Raw genomic sequence first — 23785 nt, 5'->3', positions numbered from 1 at the left:
ACATAGTTCCAAGGTTACAAATACAGAGATGGTAGGTACTGGGTCCTGAGACACCCAGTACAGAGATTGGTGCTGAAGGGACAGTACCAAAAGAGAGAAAGTCCACACATTCAGTGAGTACCACAAGCACTTTCTAACTAATCAGTACCAAGGCTCCCGAAGAGGTCTGGTCAGGCTTTTGGCCAAGATAAGTCAGAAGTCTGACGACTTCTGTCTTGGCTCGCTAGGCATTAGACAATGCGATATGCACTTGCTCCACTTCTCCATATTGGAAGAGAAGGTTCAAGGTCTGGAGAAACAAATATCAACCCTGCATTGCATAAGAGAAACTGAAGATTTCCTGGCAGACATCAGGACATGCTTCTACGGACACAACATACTGAAGATTCAGAGCAGGCTGTGCAGCGGGCACAGGAGGACGGTGAAGAAATTTGGCAGCATGTGACCTCCAGAAGAAGAAAGGGGAGCATCCATGTACCAGCAATGCAGATACAGATAAGCAACCATTTTCATGTTCTCTCCACAGGTACTAATGCGGAGAATGGACTAGATGATACATCTGAGGGAAGGGAACAGAAGGAGACTCCGCCAATTGGAAGGCATGAGATGCACTGTCCTAGGGATGGGGGTTCCACGACCACCGCTCCCAAGAGAAAGAGGTGGGTGGTGGTGGTCGGGGACTGAGTCATCTATCTGCCGTCCCAACCGGGAAAACCGAGAAGTCTGCTGCTTGCCAGGAGTTAGGATTGACAATGTGATGGAGAGACTGCCAAGACTCATCAAGCCCTCGGATCGCTACCCCCTTCCTGCTTCTCCATGTGGCCACCAATAATACTGCCAAGAATGACCTTGAGCAGATCACTGCAGACTACGTGGCTCTGGGAAGAAGGATAAACGAGTTTGAGGCACAAGTGGTGTTCTCGTCCATCCTCCCCGTGGAAGGAAAAGGCCTGGGTAGAGACCGTTGAATTGTGGAAGTCAACGAATGGCTACGCAGGTGGTGTCGGAGAGAAGGCTTTGGATTCTTTGACCATGGGATGGTGTTCCAAGAAGGAGGCGTGCTAGGCAGAGATGGGCTCCACCTAACGAAGACTGGGAAGAGCATCTTTGCAAGCAAGCTGGCTAACCTATCGAGGAGGGCTTTAAACTAGGTTTAAAGGGGGAAGGAGACCAAAGCCCTGAGGTAAGTGGGGACGTGGGATACCGGGAGGAAGCACGAGCAGGAGAGCGTGAGACAGGAGAGCTCCTGCCTCATACTGAGAAAGAGATGATCAGCGAGTTATGTCAAGTGCCTATACACAAATGCAAGAAGCCTGGGAAACAAGCAGGGAGAACTGGAAGTCCTGGCACAGTCAAGGAATTATGATGTGGTTGGAATAAGAGACTTGGTGGGATAACTCACATGACTGGAGTACTGTCATGAATGGATATAAAACTGTTCAGGGAGGACAGGAAGGGCAGAAAAGGTGGGAGAGTTGCACTGTATGTAAGAGAGCAGTAGGACTGCTCAGAGCTCCGGTATGAAACTGCAGAAAAACCTGAGTGTCTCTGGATTAAGTTTAGAAGTGTGAGCAACAAGGGTGATGTCGTGGTGGGAGTCTGCTATAAACCACCGGACCAGGGGCATGAGGTGGACGAGGCTTTCTTTCAGCAACTAATGGAAGTTACTAGATCGCAAGCCCTGGTTCTCATGGGAGACTTCAATCACCCTGATATCTGCTGGGAGAGCAATACAGCAGTGCACAGACAATCCAGGAACTTTTTGGAAAGTGTACGGGACAATTTCCTGGTGCAAGTGCTGGAGGAACCAACCAGGGGCAGAGCTCTTCTTGACCTGCTGCTCACAAACCAGGAAGAATTAGTAGGGGAAGCAAAAGTGGATGGGAACCTGGGAGGCAGGGACCATGAGATGGTCAAGTTAAGGATCCTGACACAGGGAAGAAAGGAAAGCAGCAGAATACAGACCCTGGACTTCAGAAAAGCAGACTTTGACAACCTCAGGAAACTGATGGGCAGGATCCCCTGGGAGAACAACATAAGAGGAAAAGGAGTCCAGGAGAGCTGGCTGTATTTTAAAGAACCTTTATTGAGATTACAGGGACAAACCATCCCGATGTGTAGAAAGAATAGTAAATATGGCAGGCGACCAGCTTGGCTTAACAGTGAAATCCTTGCTGATATTAAACACAAAAAAGAAGCTTACAAGAAGTGGAAGATTGGACAAATGATCAGGGAGAAGTATAAAAATGTTGCTCAGGCATGCAGGAGAGGAATCAGGAAGGCCAAATCACACCTGGAGGTGCAGCTAGCAAGACGTGTTAAGAATAACAAGAAGGGTTTCTTCAGGTATGTTAACAACAAGAAGAAAGGCAAGGAAAATGTGAGCCCCTTACTGAATGAGGGAGGCAACCTAGTGACAGAGGATTTGGAAAAAGCTAATGTACTCAATGCTTTTTTTGCCTCTGTCTTCACGAACAAGGTCAGCTCCCAGACTACTGCACTGGGCAGCACAGCATGGGGAGGAGGTGACCAGCCCTCTGTGGAGAAAGAAGTGGTTTCGGACTATTTAGAAAAGCTGGACGAGCACAAGTCCATGGGGCTGGATGCGCTGCATCCGAGAGTGCTAAAGGAGTTGGCGGACGTGATTGCAGAGCCATTGGCCATTATCTTTGAAAACTCATGGCGAGAGGGGGAGTCCCGGACGACTGGAAAAAGGCTAATGTAGTGCCCATCTTTAAAAAAGGGAAGGAGGAGGATCCTGGGAACTACAGGCTAGTCAGCCTCACCTCAGTCCCTTGAAGAATCATGGAGCAGGTCCTCAAGGAATCAATTCTGAAGCACTTGGAGGAGAGGAAAGTGATCAGGCAAAGTCAGCATGGATTCACCAAGGGCAAGTCATGCCTGACTAATCTAATTGCCTTCTATAACGAGATAACTGGCTCTGTGGATGAGGGGCAAGCAGTGGACGTGTTGTTCCTTGACTTTTGCAAAGCTTTTGACACGGTCTCCCACAGTATTCTTGTCAGCAAGTTAAAGTAGTATGGGATGGACGAATGGACTATAAGGTGGATAGAAAGCTGGCTAGATTGTCAGGCTCAACGGGTAGCGATCAATGGCTCCATGTCTAGTTGGCAGCCGGTATCAAGCAGAGTGCCCCAAGGGTCGGTCCTGGGGCAGGTTTATTCAATATCTTCATTAATGATCTGAAGGATGGCATTCTCAGCAAGTTTGCAGATGACACTAAAGTGGGAGGAGAGGTAGATACACTGGAGGGTAGAGATAGGATACAGAGGGACCTAGACAAATTAGAAGATTGGGCCAAAAGAAAACTGATGAGGTTCAACAAGGACAAGTGCAGAGTCCTGCACTTAGGACGGAAGAATCCCATGCATGCTACAGACTAGGACCGAGTGGCTAGGCAGCAGCTCTGCAAAAAAGGACCTAGGGGTTACAGTGGGACGTGATTGTTCCCCTCTATTCGACATTGGTGAGGCCTCATCTGGAGTACTATGTCCAGTTTTGGGCCCCACACTACAAGAAGGATGTGGAAAAATTGGGAAGTGTCCAGTGGAGGGCAACAAAAATGATTAGGGGACGGGAACACATGACTTATGAGGAGAGGCTGAGGGAACTGGGATTGTTTAGTCTGCGGAAGAGAAGAATGAGGGGGATTTGATAACTGCTTTCAATTACCTGAAAGGGGGTTCCAAAGAGGCTGGATCTAGACTGTTCTCAGTGGTAGCAGATGACAGAACGAGGAGTAATGGTCTGAAGTTGCAGTTGGGGAGGTTTAGGTTGGATATTAGGAAAAACTTTTTCACTAGGAGGGTGGTGAAACGCTGGAATGCGTTCCCTAGGGAGGTGGTGGAATCTCCTTCCTTCTAAGTTTTTAAGGTCAGGCTTGACAAAGCCCTGGCTGGGATGATTTAATTGGGGATTGGTACTGCTTTGAGCAGGGGGTTGGACTAGATGACCTCCTGAGGTCCCTTCCAACCCTGATATTCTATGATTCTCTCTGGAGCAACGTTCCGTTTGGCCCATCAGTGAACAGTGACCCTGGAATGGCTGTGGATGACTAGGGCCTCTTGGAATTGGTCCAAGATCTTGGGGTGAAATATTGGCTCATCAGGACACTAATGGAGAGAGACTGACTAGATGAGTGTAGTCCAGCAATGATATTCTTCTGTGTCTGTGGCTTGCATTGAGCTTTTTTGTAGAAACAACTTCAGGCATACTTCTCTAGCTTTCTGAATTCATTTAAAGAAGGAACGACATATGGAACTTCACTTGGGGATATGTCCCTCTCACCTAGGTAGAGCAGGCATGGGGAGTGCCAGTCATTAATTAGCAAAGCTTCACATGAGGGGCAGATCCTGGAGCTTTAGCTTCTCCCATGCTGTTACCATCTCTGTACAGGAGAGCAAGTTTAGTCTAGCTGAAAATTTATCTCAGAAAAATAACCTAAATACAGATGTGACTAATGAGAGACCTGGGAAGTACAAGGAGTTCAAATGATTATATTAAAATGTGCCATTCAGGCCTGGATTTTGAGACCATAAGAGTTAAGTGGGTTTCCTGAGGAATCCCTACAGAGTGATTAATGTAAATTGCATAACCATGGTTATGCAATAAATAAATAAATAAATAAATAAATAAACACAAATTGAGGTTACTTACTTCTAACTCTAAGTTCTTTGATGTGTGGTCCCTATCTGTACTCTACATGTGGGAACGCATACCATGAGTCTGAAACTGGAATATCTTGCAAGTAGTGTCCACTAGTTTGTACCTCTGCCCTGGAATTCCTAATGCTCAGCACTGCGGATATAATGTGGGGTGTGGACTGACTGCCTCTCCAGTTCCTACTCTACCATGAATCCAGTCATGATCTGAAACAGAGCGGAAGAGGATTGCTCTAAATAAAATAATAAAGTAAGTATCAAGAAAGAAAAAAGATTAAGCTAAAGAGGTAGCAAGCTGCATAGATAGCCAACGACACAGCAATGCTCAGTCTCAAGCTGCAGGTGTCTGAGAAGGAACTGGTCTGTCCCCTCCCTATATACTCTCATACCAGAGCACAAGGGTATCTATGGCGCAGGCATGGATCTGCAGACACTACTGACAAAAATCTCAGTTGAGCCGTGAGCACCCCCTGGCACATTGGAAAGTTGGAGCCTGTAGCTCCACCCTGGAGTTGGTGCCTATACAAGGAGCCGCATAGTAAATTCTGAAGCCACAGGTTAGCTGCCCCTGTACTAGCACATGTCAGAGAAGAAGATGGACGCTGCAGAGGTTCTCTCTTGCTGCCATGGGTGGTACGAAGGAACTGAGGGATGATTGGGCCCGTTCTGCCCTTTATGCCCAAAAGCATTTATGGCACAGGCACATCCCCAACCAACACTGCAGGCCAAAAGAATCCAACCTCACGTGCATGGGGCATATGCACACAAAAAGTGGAATCCACGTGGACAATCACTCTAAGAAGAAGGAGTCAATGCCACAATATCCCACACAGAAAGAGGGCTGCTAGAAAACAGTAGCTTCTAATTTTGAAGCCATATTCTAACCCCAGGTGCGCATTCAATAGCATATTTTTATTTCTGAACTCTCAGCAATAAAGAACCCATTTGCAGTTGAACAACATATAAGCAAAGCCTTCTGGTAACATCCAGTACATAGAACTCTCTCCTGGAATTAAGCGATGCAAAGATTTGATTTTTTTTAGCTGCAATTAGTTGCAACTCTTAAAATATTTTATGTTATACCTTTCCCAATTTCAATTTTGTTTGAGTATTTTTAAAAGAGGGGCAAGAAGAGGATAATGGTCAGTCAGAATTATTGAAAAAAGTACATATGGTGTGGAGGCCTATCACAGGAATTTTAAATGTGTTGAATACAGAAATTTCTTCTGAGTGGCCCTGGGAAATACCTATATTTCCCCAATCAATAGAATTTTATGACAAATATTTTTAATCTGCCCCATCACAGGTATTTGAACCACTAACACTAAAATAAAGATCACACTCACCTTCTGAACTGTTGATACATTTTGTATCTCTGTGTCATTATTTGATCCAACAATTTAATAAACTTCTTCAGATTCTTCACTTTACCTTCTGCATCCTGATATTTGTCCTTTGCGTCAAGAAGCTGCCTGTTTTATCAGCAAAAAGATTCTCATAAATATCTAGTTAAACTCAAAAGATGCTGTTAGGACCCAAGCAAACTCTTGATGCTTAATTTAAAACCATACTGACAACCAACATTCTCTTTTCAGAAAACAAAAACAAAAAACAAACATATGCTTACAATCTATTAAACCATCACTCTAAAACTAACATCATGTGGGCACATAAGCTGAATTTTCTCAGGGAAGGGAAAATCATTGTTAATAAAAAAGATTATTGTTCTTTGTTGGGGGAGAAAAGGAATGGTAAATTCTTTAGCTGATACAGTAAAAGCTTTTTAACTGGCATGCTGGGAGAATGGGGATGCTGGTAAATTAAAAATGCCAGTTAACTCAGAGGGAGGAGTTTGGAGGGGGGCGGGGGCAGGGGCATGCTGCGAGGCACGCTCTGGAAGGAAGTTTGGGTCTGGGAGGGGGGGCTTGGGGTGCCGTGGGGGGTGGCACGCGCTCACCTCTGGCAGCTCTCCATCCCTGTTGCTCCAGGTGGAGGTGTGGCCAGGTGCCCCTGCAAGCAGGCACGCTGCCTCCATCTGTAGGCGCTCCCCCCGACCCCTCCGCAGCTCCCATTGGCCGCGGTTCCCGGCCAACAGGCTGGGACGGGAGCCATGGAGCCAGTGCTCGGGGAGTGGGGGACAGAGGCAGCATGCCTGGCTGTGCCTCTGCCAGCAACAGCAGGGACGGGGAGCCACTTGCGGGGAGCCACCTGATGTAAGCGCCCCCACCATCTGGCACCCTGAACCCTGCCCATGCCCCAGCCCCCTGCCGGCCTCTGAACAACCGTACTATAAACCAGACTTTCAGTGCAGATCAGAAATGTTGGTTTATACCGCTTGTCAGCTGGTGAAGTGCCGGATAAAAGAGCGTTTTCTGTACTTTCTTTTCTGCTAGCAGTGTCTCACACAATTCTGATACGTTTGGGCTATTTCCTGCTCTTCTACTTCCCTTCCATTCTGATATATATGGACTATTCCCCTCCTGTCTTCAGTTTCCAGTACAAAGCTTTAGCACATCTTATGCTAGACAGGACCCCTTCTCTGGTTTGCTGCCAGATGAGTCATTTCAAAGTAAAAACTCATAGAACATGATTAGTAACAGTAACTTCAGTGATGGGCAGTTAATTGCGTACAGCAGGCTACAGTCTATAAAGGTAACTATCAAAATAAAATTTTGTCCCTTGGCTATTAAGACATCCAAGGAGGGCAGAATTGTGGGAGATACTTGATAACTGCTTTCTGCTAGCAGTAAGAAATTTATCATTCTGCAGCCCAGTGTCTCCCACAGTTCTGATATACAGAGGAAGTAGCCAGCAGTGACCAGAAGTAGGGATGGATGGAGAGAGAAAAACAAAATTGGGCAGGGAACAGCATTGTTGATTGCTTAAACGACAATACTATTAATGGACCACCATCTGCAGCACCATCTCACCACAGGCGGCCTCTGCTAAGGACAGAAAGTCCACTTTATAGTGCCTAAAAGGTGTTAGCCTGAGACCATGTTGCTGTCCTGCAGATCTCTATGGTGGAAGTACAACTCTTTTGTCCCATGAGGTTGCCACAGATCTTGTAGAATGTACCTTGATTCCACCTGGGATAGGAGCCCCTCTTATGCCATGTATACCTAAGATACAGAGCTTGATCCATCTAACGAGGGATAGTTTGGAAACTCTGAGCCCTTGGCACTTCAGATGAATGAAGACAAACAAGGATCCCAAGCTTCTTGTTCATTCTGTGCATTTGACATAGATCTTTAGCGCTCTTCGAACATCTATAGCACGCCACAGCTTTACACTCGGGTACTGTGGCTTTGGACCGAATGAAGTGAGAATGATCTCTTGTGAGGCATGGAAAGATGAATTCACCTTAGGCAAGAACAATTCTGTAGTTCCACCTGGTCATCTTGGAACCCACAGTGGGGTTCCTGCATGGATAGGCTACCAGTTCAGAAACTTGTCTGGCATACATCATGGCCACCACAAAACAGGTTTTGATGGACAGATAGAAGGCAGATATTTATGTCAGTGGTTCAAAAGGGTGAGTGGTTATGGCTTTCAATACCGGGGTAAATCCCACTTAGGAAATACTGGTTTTGCTTGGAGGAATCTGGATACCTGAGGATTATCCACTAAGGAAACAGAGGATCCTACAAATAGTATGCTACTTATGGCTGACATCTGAAGTGCTACCGTGCTGGACTGAAGTCCCTTCTCTTCAAGAAAGTCCTGAACAACAGGAGTATTAGGATCCTTGGCATTCTTGACACCATGAAACCTGCTCCAGATGGAGAAGTAAGCCTTTAATGTGGAAGCTCCTCTGGAGGACAGCAGAGTTCTGATCACTTTGAGGATAGACCAACACTTCCCTCTCAATACCCAGGCTATCAGTTGTATCGATGGTCTGGTTGGAGGAATGGGCTTTGGCGAAGGATGTCTCTGTTCTCACTAGTAGCTGCAATGGTGGTCCCAATTTCAATTCTACCAGATCAGAGAAATATGATCTCCTTTGCTGTTGCGAAGTTGGCATTGTCACCTTTGTGCCTTCTCACTTTATCTCCTGGATCACCTTTCCTAGATGTGTAAAGGGCATGAATGAATATAGCAGGCCTTGTGGCCACATCTATGTGAAAGAGCATCTGTCCCCATGGACACTGGATCTCTTTTCCTGGTGAAGTATTTCTCCGGTGAAGAACCCTGCTTTGGGTTCTTGTGATTGGCAAACAGGTTGACTAAAGTGAGGCCAAATGTCTACAAGATCAGAGTGAAGACTTTTTGATTTAGGCACCATTCTAAGTTGATGACTGTCTGCTGAGCCAGTCTGTCTTTTGGTTCAGTTCTCCTTTTGTGTGTATCGCTCTAACGGAAGGAAGGGTCCTCTCTGCCCATTCCAATACTGATATTTTTTCTACATGTAGAGTTGAACTCCTTTCTCTTCCTGGTTGTTGAAACAGTACAAACTTCTGTGGCCTGTCCAACTGGTCATCCTCTAGATAGCTCTAGAACCTTAGCAGAACTAGTTTGACTCTCTGGTTCCTTTCCCAGGAGTCTGAGGCATCTTGTGTTGTTCTGTGGCTCAGACGCGTGCTCCCCACCCCATCAGGCTGGCATTGGTTGAGAGTTTCTGTGGGTCTAGAGAGCATATGAGAAGACCCCTGTGGATGTTCTCTGGGACTGAATCATAGAATATCAGGGTTGGAAGGGAGCTCAGGAGGTCATCTAGTCCAACCCCCTGCTCAAAGCAGGACCAATCCCCAATTAAATCATCCCAGCCAGGGCTTTGTCAAGCCTGGACCTTAAAAACTTAGAAGGAAGGAGATTCCACCACCTCCCTAGGGAACGCATTCCAGCGTTTCACCACCCTCATAGTGAAAAAGGTTTTCCTAATATCCAACCTAAATCTCCCCCACTGCAACTTGAGACCATTACTCCTTGTTCTGTCATCTGCTACCACTGAGAACAGTCTAGAGCCATCCTCTTTGGAACCCCCTTTCAGATAGTTGAAAGCAGCTATCAAATCCCCCCCATTCTTCTCTTCTGTAGACTAAACAATCCCAGTTTCCTCAGCCTCTCCTCATAGCTCATGGGTTCCAGTCCCTTAATCATTTTTGTTGCCCTCCACTGGACACTTCCCAATTTTTCCACATCCTTCTTGTAGTGTGGGGCCCAAAACTGGACATAGTACTCCAGATGAGGCCTCACCAGTGTCGAATAGAGGGGAACGATCACGTCCCTTGATCTGCTGGCAGTGCCCCTACTTATACATCCCAAAATGCCATGGGCTTTCTTGGCAACAAGGGCACACTGTTGACTCATATCCAGCTTCTCGTCCACTGTAACCCCTAGGTCCTTTTCCGCAGAACTGCTGCCTAGCCGTTCGGTCCCTAGTCTGTGGAGGTGCATTGGATTCTTCCGTCCTAAGTGCAGGACTCTGCACTTGTCCTTGTTGAACCTCATCAGATTTCTTTTGGCCCAATCCTCCAATTTGTCTAGGGCCCTCTGTATCCTATTCCTACCCTCCAGCCTATCTACCTCTCCTCCCAGTTTAGTGTCATCTGCAAACTTATTGAGGGTGCAATCCACACCATCCTCCAGATCATTTATGAAGATATTGAACAAAACCGGCCTCACGACTGACCCTTGGGGCACTCCACTTGATACCGGCTGCCAACTAGACATGGAGCCATTGATCACTACCCGTTGAGCCTGACAATCTAGCCAGCTTTCTATCCACCTTATAGTCCATTTATCTAGCCCATACTTCTTTAACTTGCTGGCAAGAATACTGTGGGAGACAGTGTCAAAAGCTTTGCTAAAGTCAAGGAACAACACGTCCACTGCTTTCCCTTTATCCAGAGAACCAGTTATCTCATCACAGAAGGCATAGAAGGATGGGGTGAGGCCTTTAGTACAAAGGACTTATCTGTAACTCACTACCCCTCTTACCACTTGCCTGTGGTTGATATGTACCATTCTTCTGAGAAATAGGATCTGGGCAGGCACACATTTGTTCCTTGTCATAGTGGGTTCTTACAGGCAGTGGGACTTCCTCTGGATTTTCCACCCAAGCCCTGGTTCCAGGGTTTTCCCCTGATATGTCTGTTGTCCTTCCTCTGGTACTTTTGTGAGGATGGATTAAAGGAGCATTTCTGTCTCTTGCTGGGTTTCTAATCACTCTTCAGAGCATTGCATAGAGAAGGGAGGGACTGTTTCCATTTGGCAGCACCTTCTGCCACTATCTTATCCAATTTTTCCCCAAATAGGAGAGACTGTTAATTTAGATGAACATGGGATTTGTTTGTTTTGTTCCACAGAAGAAGCCATACACTGTATCTGGCTACTGACCTGGATTCCATGGCCCTTGCTGAAAATCTCATTACCTGCATTAAGGCACCTGGCATGAAGGCTGTTGCTAGGAAAATTTTCTTAATTAGCAAGCCAGAAGTCTAAGTGATCTCCGTTCTTCAGGCAGGATACTGTAACTCTTGTAACTTCCAAGGATGCTCTAAGGGCAGACAAGGAAGCTTCGAAGTCCCTTCCAAGGCTGGCTTCCACCTTTCTGTTGGCTGGATCTTTGGGAAAGAAATCCCCTTCAGATGGTATCACCATATCTTTTGCTAGTAATGTCACTGCAGCATTGACATTTGGAACTTCAAAATTACACTTTTTGGGCCCTTGACATTTATAGTATTTTAGGTGCATGCCTGTTTGTATGTTCACACTTGTCTGAGGTTTCCCATCCTTCTCGGATCACATCCTCAAAGCATGGGTACAGGGGAATTGCTTCCTCAGGGTGAGGATTTGGAAGGCAAGTATTTGTTTTTAGGCTTGTCTTAGTGTTCCTCTTCAGGTTGGATCTGGAGCGTGGATGCAACCTTTCTGCACATGGTGCTGAACATCTCATGGTGAAGTCCTTGGCTGCATTTTTCCCATATCCTGCTCAGAAACAGAACCTCAGCAGAGTAGGAGCTGCCTGAGACAGAGGACATTGTAGCTTTCCTTACCCTCTTTAGCGCTCTGGAGATTTTTTTGTCCTGCTTTGTAGATGTTGCTGCCCAACTGTGGCCAGGGCATGGTCTCTTGCAGTTTGCTGAATACAGAGTCTTGTGCCCTCTGGATATGCCTCCCTCATTGTTCTCCCACTCTAAGGTCCCATTGCCTCTGCTCAGGAGATGGGGTCTAGTTCCCTGGTTTGAACCAGGAAGAAGGGGAACTAGATAAAAGCCCTGCTTCTCTCCCCAGGGAATAGAGAACTCATTTTAGGACCTAGGCAGGGGGACCAGGAGGCCCCTAAAAGTTTTTTTCCCCCTCCTTCTTTCCAGTCCTGTGCTGCCCTGGGATTTACTCCATGGGCTTGCTGACTGAAGTCCTCCTCATTCTTGGAATCTCTTTCGCCACTCTGTCTGGGTCTCCCCATTGGACTTTTTGGCGTTGGAGTTGCAGCTTTTTGGGGCAGTAAGAGACGCAGCATGCCTTTCTGATTAATAACCCTGTGCTCTAGCAGTACAACAGTAGGCTAGCTGAGAACAGGCAGGGCACAATTTGCCCTCCAGAGAGCCTGCAAAAGCTGTCTCAGATAGAACACTGCTTGAATTTAGCTTGGTGATGATGCAGCTGCTCTGCCATACCTTGGGGGGGGGAGGGGGGAACGGGAGGGAGCGGAGAAGAGGGACAGGAGTCTTGCAGGGAGTGCTGGCTCCGCGTGGCTGGGACCATAACACTGCTCAAGACCCAATCCAGGGGAGGAAGAGAATGACAACAAAGGACAGCTGCTTACTACTGCCCCTCACCCTCAACTAAAAAAAAAAAATAAAGCCTGGCAAAGAAGAGTCAGGAGCAAAGCAATTAGCCATGTGACTAATGCAATAAAGCAAAAAGATCTGGCGGCTAGCCAGAGAAGGGGACATGCTAGAACAGTGCTGTGCTACCACTTTGAACTGCAGACGTGAGAGGAATAGCCCATACATATTAGTATCGTGGGAGACGCTTGACGGTTGAACAACAATTTCAGTTTTACCTCTACATTTGGGTTCTCATAACAAGAAGTTATTTAGTCTAGAATGAACTGTTGGATTGACTGTGTCCAACAGCACACAGCAGTACCTCACTGGTTGAGATTTGCTATCTAACATCTCCCCCAGTGACGGTATTACAAGCTCCATTAGATAAATTTCAAATGCTTCTAACTCTATAAAACTCAAATTTACAAGGAAGGGAAATAATCCAGACCAACAGATTTTCTGTTATGAGCAGATAAATTACAGGTAAGAAAAAGTCTCACCATCTGTCAGTCTGGAACAGATTGTTTAGAATTAGCAAGCAGTCGAAACCCAGATTCTCCACCGCTCTGACTCTTCAGAGTCAATACACAGAAGAACCAAAAGAACATTTGGCAAGGAACAGGCAGACAAAAGGACACTGAGCTGCCTTCCTAGAGTCAGGACACAAGATGTCACTCTAAGACTGGATAGACTTCTGAAATCTATGGGCAAGGATACATTGGTAATGGTTCATATTGGCATTACTGACACTGCGTTGTGAGATCTCTCGCAGATAGCGGATTACTTCAGGGAACTTGGAAATGTGCTGAAGAACAAAAATACCCAAGCAAATCTTCTCTGAAATCCTTCCTGTCTCACAAAGAAAGACAGGAGGCAGAAGATTCTGGGAGTGAATTGCTGGCTAGGTAAGTGGCATTGGGGGTTGGTTCTGTGGAAGATTTGTCCACCTTCTAAGCTATAGGAAGAGGGAGCTACATAGTTTACATGGTCTTCACCTCAGTAGAGGGTAGACTAATCTCTGACTACTCTAGACTGGCTAGAGTAGTCAAGAGGGGTTAAACTAATAACAAAAGGGGAGGATAAAAAGAAGGAGAGATAAGCAATCAGCACAAAAATCAGGATGTTGATTAATCACGGAACATGAGCATGAAGACAAGAAATTACTGAATTGCCTACACACTAATACTGAAAGACATGGTAACAAAAAATAATTGGAATTGCTAATTTAGGAGCATAAATTCAATCTAGTTGGTATTACTGAAACCTGGTGGGTTTATTTGCACACCTGGAATCTTAAAATCAATGGTCATAACTTATTTAGGAAGGAGTAAATGGGCAAAAAGGGGAGGGTGAGTAGGACTCTACAGCAAAAATGGCATTTTTTCCAAGTCATGGACAACTCAGAAGAAAATGGTCTTGAATACTTACAGATCAATTTCCTAACAGATAAAGCACAAGATGGGGTAGTAGTTGGTGTGTGCTACAGACTACCAAATCATGACACAGAACAGGATGACTTCCTTAGGTGCCTCTCTACAATGTGTAGGAAAAAACTCTGATCACAGGTGTCTTCAATATGAATGATATGCTGGAGGTCTCATGCTGCCTGTACTTAAAATATACTTAGAATTTCTAAACGTATAGATGACAATTTCCTAACTCAAAAAGTGCTACAGCCACCACAGTGGAATTCTATATTAGACCTTGTTCTACAGATCAGGGAAGGAGGAGGATCCTGGGAACTACAGGCCAGTCAGCCTCACCTCAGTCCCTGGAAAAATCATGGAGCAGGTCCTCAAAGAATCAATCCTGAAGCACTTGCATGAGAGGAAGGTGATCAGGAACAGCCAGCATGGATTCACCAAGGGAAGGTCATGCCTGACTAATCTAATCGCCTTTTATGATGAGATTACTGGTTCTGTGGATGAAGGGAAAGCAGTGGATGTATTGTTTCTTGACTTTAGCAAAGCTTTTGACACGGTCTCCCACAGTATTCTTGTCAGCAAGTTAAGGAAGTATGGGCTGGATGAATGCACTATAAGGTGGGTAGAAAGCTGGCTAGATTGTCGGGCTCAACGGGTAGTGATCAATGGCTCCATGTCTAGTTGGCAGCCGGTATCAAGTGGAGTGCCCCAAGGGTCGCTCCTGGGACCGGTTTTGTTCAATATCTTCATAAATGATCTGGAGGATGGTGTGGATTGCACTCTCAGCAAATTTGCGGATGATACTAAACTGGGAGGAGTGGTAGATATGCTGGAGGGGAGGGATAGGATACAGAAGGACCTAGACAAATTGGAGGATTGGGCCAAAAGAAATCTGATGAGGTTCAATAAGGATAAGTGCAGGGTCCTGCACTTAGGATGGAAGAATCCAATGCACCGCTACAGACTAGGGACCGAATGGCTAGGCAGCAGTTCTGCAGAAAAGGACCTAGGGGTGACAGTGGACGAGAAGCTGGATATGAGTCAGCAGTGTGCCCTTGTTGCCAAGAAGGCCAATGGCATTTTGGGATGTATAAGTAGGGGCATAGTGAGCAGATCGAGGGACGTGATCGTTCCCCTCTATTCGACATTGGTGAGGCCTCATCTGGAGTACTGTGTCCAGTTTTGGGCCCCACACTACAAGAAGGATGTGGATAAATTGGAGAGAGTCCAGCGAAGGGCAACAAAAATGATTAGGGGTCTAGAACACATGACTTATGAGGAGAGGCTGAGGGAGCTGGGATTGTTTAGCCTGCAGAAGAGAAGAATGAGGGGGGATTTGATAGCTGCTTTCAACTACCTGAAAGGGGGTTCCAAAGAGGATGGCTCTAGACTGTTCTCAATGGTAGCAGATGACAGAATGAGGAGTAATGGTCTCAAGTTGCAGTGGGGGAGGTTTAGATTCGATATTAGGAAAAACTTTTTCACTAAGAGGGTGGTGAAACACTGGAATGCGTTACCTAGGGAGGTGGTAGAATCTCCCTCCTTAGAGGTTTTTAAGGTCAGGCTTGACAAAGCCCTGGCTGGGATGATTTAACTGGGAATTGTTCCTGCTTCGAGCAGGGGGTTGGACTAGATGACCTTCAGGGGATCCCTTCCAACCCTGATATTCTGTGATCAAGTGGAACTGATGACAGAACTAAAAGTTAATGGTAACTTAGGTACAAGTAATCATGGCTTGATGACATTTATAATGTACAAACAGAAAAAAAGTCTAGACTGGTAACATACATTATTTGATAGACAAACAAACAGAGCTTTAGTAGGACCAATTTCAGAAAGATGAAAACAATTGTGAGCCAAACCAGCTGGGAGGAAGAATTTAATCAGAAGAGTGTGAATGAGAATTGGAAATCATTTACGAATACCTTACTAAATGCCCCAAAAGCAACAATCCTGCAACTGAGGAAGAAGGCTGTGCTAGTTAAAAAACAACTTTGTTTAGAGGGTAAGTGAAGGCATCTGTAAAAAATAAAAAATAATATATAACAAATGGAAGAAAGGGGAACTTGATAGCAATGATTATAAATGAGAAGTTAGTAACTGTACATAATTGATAAAGAAAGCCAAGGGACACAAGGAGAAATCTAGGGCCAATGAAGTTAAGGACAATAAAGGAGTTGTTTTTTTCCTAACTATACTAGGAACAAAAAGAATCCTGAAAATGGTACTGGTCCACTGCTAGATGCAAATGGTAGAATTATCTGTTACAATGCACAAAAGGCAAAGGTGTTCGACAAATATATTTGTATTTGTGTAAAAAACCCCACATAATGAAGACTCACCACATGGTGATAATACTCCATTCCACTAGTATCTCTGGAGAATATTAGTTACCAAACTTAGACATTTTTAATCAGCAAGTCAAGATAACCTGCATCCAAGAATTTTTTAAAAAGCTGTCTGAGGAGCTCACTGTACCATCAATGCTGATTTCAAAAAAATCTTGGACCATGAAGTTCCAGAAGACTGGAAGGAAGTGAACATGCCAATTTAAAAAAGGGTAAACTGGAAGGCCCAGGTAGTTATAAGCCTGTCAGCCTGACATCAATCCCAGGCAAGATAATCGAACCAGCTGATATGGTACTTGATAACCATAAGAGTTATGACACACAGCACAGTAGATTCAAAGCCTCACCTATAACTATTCAGACCAAAGATTTTTCATATGTTTAGTAAGGAAAACCCACATTGTGTCTCCCCCTGTCCCCCCGCCCCTCCCCGCAAAAAAAATTGGCTTGATGATTAACTAATGGAGGGTAATGTAAATAAACCCAAAATATGGATGTTTTTCTAAAATAATATGCTCTAGGAATTACTTTGGGGAAGTCCTATGGCCTGTGTTATACAGGCAGTCAGACTAGATGATCACAATGGTAACTTCTAACCTTAGAATTTATGAAATCAAGACTAGATTTTTTTTTTCTAAAAGGCAGCTCTAGTTCAATACAAATTTTTGGACTTGATTTAAGAATTACAGAGCGAAGTTCAGTATCATGCAAGAAATCAGACTAGATCAGTGATTCTCAAACTATGGGACGAACCTCACAAGGGAGGCATGGGAATGCATCAAGGGAAGTGCGAGCTGTGTGCCATTATTTAAGAACTCTGGCTGTCAGTCCCAGGGGCTGGGACATGTGCAGAAGGCCATGCACACCCAGGAGATGGGGATATAGGTAACAGCCAGAGGCCTTCCAAACTACTCACCTGGAAGCAGCAGGGGTCTAGCTATCAGCCCCGTGGTGGCAGCAGTAGTGTAGAAGTAAGGGTGGCAATGGAGTGCTAAGTCCGCTGTGAAAAGTGATATTGACAAATATCACTTTTCATATTGTTGCCCTTACTTCTGTGCTGCTGCTGGTACAGCGCTGCCTTCAGAGCTGGGAGCCCAGACAACAGCCGCTGCTCTTCACTCTGCCTTCAGAGCTGGGTGGTGGTATATGTACTCAGGGGGGAGGAGGGACGGCGGTGCGCAAACTACAGACACAAAGGGGGGGCCAATCAAATATATTTGAGAAACACCAATCTAGATAATCATCCTGGTCCTTCTGGCTTTAAATCTATGAATTCTCTAACTCCAAAAATACAAATGCCCACAGCAGCTGGCACCACTTACTTTGATGAGTATGATGGACCCTGCCTTGGAAACAGTGTCATGCAAAGTGAGGTGGTCAGCATCCTAATGCCAGAGCAACAGACATAGGTGGACAGAGGTCCTTACTCCACTCTTCCTATTTTTGTTACATTGTATATAAAAATAGAAATTGAAAACTGTTTATGGTAGGGACCATGTCTTATTCAGTTTCTCTGGAGCACACAGCACCACATTTGGGTGCTACAGAAATAATGCAATGAGCAGCCAAACATATTTAAGGCTATGACTACTCCTTAGTTCAAGAAGAGCACCCGTCACCATTAATCAGACTTGTTTTTTTAAAAAAGTTTAGAGATAATTAAAATAAAACTAATCTACTGTCCCAATGAAGCAACTATTCTGCCCCCCAACCCCAAAATATGTAGCCACTGTTTACTTTATTATTTCTTCTCTGTTTCCATGATGATCTCTTTCTAAATTGATCTTGTCTCTTAAGCGATTCATTTCTGTGTCAAGACTCTTGACGGTTCTGTTGACTTCTATCCGTTGCGGGCAGATTTGTGTGGCCTGTGCAATCTTTTCCTAAAGAGAAGTTTGAAATGCTAAAAAACGCTGTACAAATAAACCATAATGTATCTTCCTCTAAATAGTTAATATTTTGTATGGTGAAAAGCAGTAAGAGAGAAATTCTAAGTTCATTACTAATGGGCAATCCCCACCTGTGGAATTCAGAGACATGTTGTAGCTGGAGGCTACAGGTAGGTGGAGGTGTTGTAGCTGGAGGCTCCAGGACTAAGCTTTGTCTTTCATCTCAGGCCACCCAAAAAAATTTCCACAGCTGTATAAACACTCCAGCAACCAATTATTAGTATAAAGGCAACCTGTCAATTGTCAATGTCTAAGTCTCCCTTCAGAGAAAAATTTCAATTTATATTCTGATCATTTACCAGACTACCAGGGTGGATGGAATACAGAGAGAAGCTGCTAAAAAGAAAGAAAATTATCAGGTAAGAAACTGATCATTCAGTTGCAAAGCTTCTCTGCTCTTTAATTATTCATGGGAAGTAATACGCAGTGTATCCCAGAGGTAGGGAGGGAAAGAATAAGTTGAATTATTATAGCAGAATAATTTAGATGGAAGTTCCCCCCATTTTTACCTTCTCCTTGCAACAAACTTGAAACTGTGAGGCCTTGGCATTTTTGACAGAATGAGATGAAAAGGTACATATGTACTTCATATGCTTGAGAGAGATCTTTCGTACTCGAGGAATGCCCATTTATGACACACCTTCCACAGGTTAGAACAAAATGGTGGGAGAACTATTTTCCAGAAATTGTGGAAAAGGGAACTTATCTTGAACTGAAAGGTTTTTGGACCTATAAGCATAATCTTTCTCTCATGACAAAGGCAGTGGGGTTTTTGTATGAACATGGGAACTAATTCCAAAACTTGCCTTTCACAGGTAGTATGACTAGCAAGGCCAACCGCAAACTTGTCTAATTTGTCACTGTGATTAAAAATGGTACCTGATACTCCAAGTACTTGATGACAAAACATTATGGCTGGTACCCACATTTTTATCATGCTTGGTTGTAGGACTCCAACCAAGCCGCCTGAAGAAACTCTAGTGTACCTGAAATCACATCAGAACTTTGGGATTATTATTGCATTTCTATGACATCATCATCTAGAGGTCAGGGACGCAGTGTGCTGGGGACTGCACAAAAAGGCAGTCTTTGCCCCAAGGAGCTTTTCGTTTCCCCTCACACCAGGAAAGTAAATTCGACTAATTTGTTAACTGTAGATGTTCCCAGTCTGACTGAAGGAGTCCCTGCTTCAAGAAGTCTGGTGTTCTGTGTAAGTATAATGTGGGGTCTTTGGCTACCTAGCAAGTCCAAAGTGCCTTCTGTAGGAGGACCACTACAACCCTCTCTCTTTCTCTTTTCTGTACCCTTTATGTAAACTATCTTGAAAAGTAGCAATTTCTTCTCTACTCAGGACATTATTTCCATCATCAAGGAAAAGCTTTTGACTGCTGTTTATTTCCTGATTTGGAAAAGGATATAAACACGTCTCAATCGTAAGCCAACCTCTTATGGTGTATGGGGTCTTTTTGGAAGGAAGTCCCCTTATGAAGGTTTGACTGTCTTTCACTGGTGGAGCTACTACTGCATCAACTGTAGGTTCCCAAATAAGGCTGTCAAGAGATTAAAAAAATTAATCGTGAGATTAATCGCACTGCTGAACAATAATAGAATACCATTTATTTAAATATTTTTGGATTTTTTTTACATTTTCAAATATATTGATTTCAATTACAACATAGAATACAAAGTGCACAGTGCTCACTTCATATTTATTTTTGATTACAAGTATTTGCACTGTAAAAAAAAAAATAGTATTTTTCAATTCACCTAATACAAGTATTATAGTGCAATCTTTTTACCATGAAAGTTGAACTTAGAAATGTAGAATTATGTACCAAAAAAACTGTGTTCAAAAATAAAACAATATAAAATTTTAGAACCTGCAAGCACACTCAGTCATACTTCAGCCAGTCGCTCAGACAAACAAGTTTGATTACTATTTGCAGGAGATAATGCTGCCCACTTTTTGTTTACAATGTCACCTGAAAGTGAAAACAGGCGTTCACATGGCACTGTTGTAGCCAGCGTTGCAAGATATTTACATGCCAGATGTGCTAATGATTCTTATGTCCCTTCATGCTTCAACCACCATTCCAGAGGACATGCATCTGTGCTGATGACAGGTTCTGCTCAATAACAATCCAAAGCGGAGTGGATCAATGCAGGTTCATTTTCATCATCTGAGTCAAATGCCACCAGCAGAAAGTTGATTTTCTTTTTTGGTGGTTCGGGTTCTGTAGTTTCCGGTATCTGAGTGTTGCTCTTTTAAGTTTTCTGAAAGCATGCTCCACACCTCATCCCTCTCAGATTTTGGACAGCATTTCAGATTCTTAAACTTTGGGTTGAGTGCTGCAGCTATTTTTTAGAAATCTCACATTAGAACCTTCTTTGCGTTTGTCAAATCTGCTGTGAAACTGTTCTTAAAATGAACATGTGCTGGGTCATCATCCGAGACTGCTATGACATGACATTTATGACATAATGCAGGTAAAACTGAACAGGAGACATATAATTCTCCCCCAAGGAGGTCAGTCACAAATGTAAATAACGCATCGTCAACATGGAAGCATGTCCTCTGGAATGGTGGCCGAAGAATGAAGGGGCATATGAATGTTTAGCATATCTGACATGTAAATACCTTGCAACACCAGCTACAAAAGTACCATGCGAACACCTGTTCTCAATTTCAGTTGACATTATAAACAAGAAGCGGGCAGCGTTATCTCCTGCAAATTTTACCCAAACTTGTTTGTCTGAGCAATTGGCTAAAGTAGGATTGAGTGGACTTGCGGGCTCTAAAATTCTACATTGTTTTATTTTTGAATGCAGGGTTTTATTGTACATAACTCTACATTTTTGAGTTCAACTTCCATGAAAAAGAAATTGCACAGTACTTGTATTGGATGAATTGAAAAATACTATTTCTTTTTTTTTTTTTTTACAGTGCAAATATTTGTAATTAAAAATAAATATAAAGTGAGCACTGTACACTTTGTATTCTGTGTTGTAATTGAAATCAATATATTTGAAAATGTAGAAAACATCCAAAAATATTAAATAAATTCAAACTGGTATTCTATTGTTTAACAGTGTGATTAATTTGTTTGAGTTAATCGTGAGAGTTAACTGTGATTGACAACCCTATTCCCAAAATGTATTAAATTTTTCTTTTATAGAAGCATTTTAATTTAACGTTTTGCTTAATCAGATATCCCCATTTGAATTTTATGATGCTCTCATCAATGGGAAAACATGTATCTAATTATATTTGAAAGGGAAGATATTGTATAAATATCAATTAGTTCCTTGCAAGCCATTGATTGGGATCCACTCTTGGAAATGTCTTGCTGGTTGGTTGGTTTTTGTTTTTTGTGTGTGATGTATTTATGGTACCTCTTTCCCTGGCTGTTTAGAGAAGGGAGGTAATACATTATTCATCCTGGCATGGATATCATACAATTCATAGCGGGAGGAAAGGGAGCTGTGTTGGAGCCCTGGTTCTTTCTCCAGGGAACTGAGAACTCACTTTTGTATCTTCGGGGGAGGAAGGGAAGAGACAGAGAAGATGAGGACTCTGGATCCTTTTAGGCTTTTTCCCCTCCAACCCAGGTCTGTTGCAAGAATTTACCCATAGCTGACCAGATAGCTTCCTCCTCATCTTTAGACGCTCTCTCAAAAGCCCAGAATCACTTAATTGGACTTTTCTGTGTTCAGATCACAGCTCCTCAGGCAGGGTGGGGAACTGACATGCTAATCTGACTGAGCCCCTTAATCTAGCAAGGCAAGGGCTGGCTGGCTGGCAACAGGCAGGGCATAATTCACCTTCTGTAGAACCTGTATACACAGCTTCACATATGGAAAACTGCTTAGATTTAAGTTAGGGCTTTATAAGATAGTTCTGCCATGCCTGAGCAGAGACACAGGAGTCTGGTAGGAAGATGCTGCAGTGGCAGATCCATGCAGTTGAAATCAAACACTGCTATTTACCCAACCCAAGAGAAGAGAAGGATGAGAATATTGGAAGTTGCAACTGCATGAAAATGAATAAAAAAAAACAAAGATTTTAAAACAAAATGGTCAGGAAAAACAGAACTGCCAACTTGTTCCAACAACATTTTCTGGACACAGAAAATCTGGTGGTCTGAGCTGAAGGGAAGAGCTCAGTCCTGGAGTCTCCAGCAACAACACTAGACCGCCTCCAAATTCCACAGGAGCAATAGCCTATTAGTAATCTATGAGAGAAGCTGTGCAAAAAGAAATGAAGTCTCTAATGCAAGCGTGTCTCTCTTGTTTGCACATAGCACTCAGTACAATGGATCTCCTCTTGGGGCTCTTCGTCATTATTTTAATAGAAATGTGTAGTAGTAATAATTTATTTATTACAATATGAAAAGGGAATATCTATCTGAAAGCGCCTATATATTGACAGTAATTTATCTATATCTATAATAAACTATATTTTAGATACATGATCTAAATCAGTAGGTTTCCAATATCCTACCTTCTATTCATTTATTAACAAAAAAATGAAGCGGCACTCCTTTAGCCATCTAGTGTTGTTTTAGTCATTTTTCCTTGATGCTTGTAACTTAAAATCAACTTCTAAAGGCAACCTGGTAGCAGTGAAAAGGGGAAATGTGGGATGCAGCATGCACCCCAGCTTGTTGATGCTTGACTTCGGCATAAACTTACTGCCCAAGACTAACCAGACCAGATGAGGCATCCAATTCCAAAGCTTATGGCTCCTGGCAAGTTACTGTACAAGGAGGCCCCACCCCTGCAGGCTACCAATAGGACAGGACGCCTTTAGCAATTGTTTGCTGTTCTAAATTATAATAAAGTTACAGCCACTGGTCAAAAATCTAATGCTTGTGTCTGTCCCCTGCCATTTGCTAGATACTTTCCTATAAAGTTTAGAATCTAAATAGCCTTTCTTTTGTCCTTAGTCTTGAATCCTTTCATAGAGCTCTCTTGATGATTACATTTGTGTTTAAATTCCATATTGATGGTTTTATAAAAACTATCACACTGAACAAATGCAATGCTCAGAAAAACTGCTATTTGTTTTCAGATCAGAGACAGTAAGTATACATTTTACTGAATGAAGACATTTTCATCATATATTCCCCACTGGTACAAAAGCAGCACTCTTGGCTTGATAAGCCTGAGTTATCGAATGGAAAAGTTCTTACCAATCATCTCCTTTCTGCTAGCAGTGTCTCCCACAATTCTGTATGTCTGCACTGCTCTCTTCTCTCTGCAGCTCGGTGTTTTGGTGACACACACTCTGGCCATAGCCCATCTGCTCCCGCTTGCTGCCAGATGAGTTATTCCCAAGCTTTACAACTTGCATAATATCGTTAACACATATACCAGAGATAATGAAATAACTATATACATTAGATGAAGGAAGACAGTCATATGGTAACGATTCCACTTAATAGCTGACTCTACTCATTAACAATCCTTGGTGGGTACAACTGTGGGAGACACTACAGGCTGAAAGAAAAGCGGTAAGAAATTTTCTGCTCTGCAGCTCAATTCTCCCACAATTGTGGATGTCTGGGAAGTAGTCAGCAATGAACAGATATAGGAAGGCTTGTGAAA

General features: G+C 43.6%; 1 protein-coding gene across 9 annotated transcripts in view; it reads right to left on the bottom strand.

Moving 5' to 3' along the window:
• Positions 1–23785, bottom strand: part of SMC6 (structural maintenance of chromosomes 6) — a 91166-nt gene that overhangs the window by 19288 nt on the left and 48093 nt on the right. For 7 of the 9 annotated variants that reach the window (XM_073335956.1, XM_073335955.1, XM_073335957.1 and 4 more), the window contains 2 exons: positions 17967–18112; positions 6029–6154 (listed from right to left, as the gene is read on the bottom strand). In XM_073335956.1, coding sequence (XP_073192057.1) covers positions 6029–6154; positions 17967–18112 — 272 coding nt within the window. Of the gene's footprint in view, positions 1–6028; positions 6155–17966; positions 18113–23785 lie in introns of those variants that run through there. The other 2 variants (XM_073335960.1, XM_073335962.1) reach the window with 2 other exon arrangements.

This window comes from Lepidochelys kempii, chromosome 3 (assembly GCF_965140265.1).
Source record: "Lepidochelys kempii isolate rLepKem1 chromosome 3, rLepKem1.hap2, whole genome shotgun sequence".
Lineage (NCBI taxonomy): Eukaryota > Metazoa > Chordata > Testudines > Cheloniidae > Lepidochelys > Lepidochelys kempii.
Note: the sequence above shows the minus strand (reverse complement) of the source record. Positions and strands in the feature narration are given on the sequence as shown.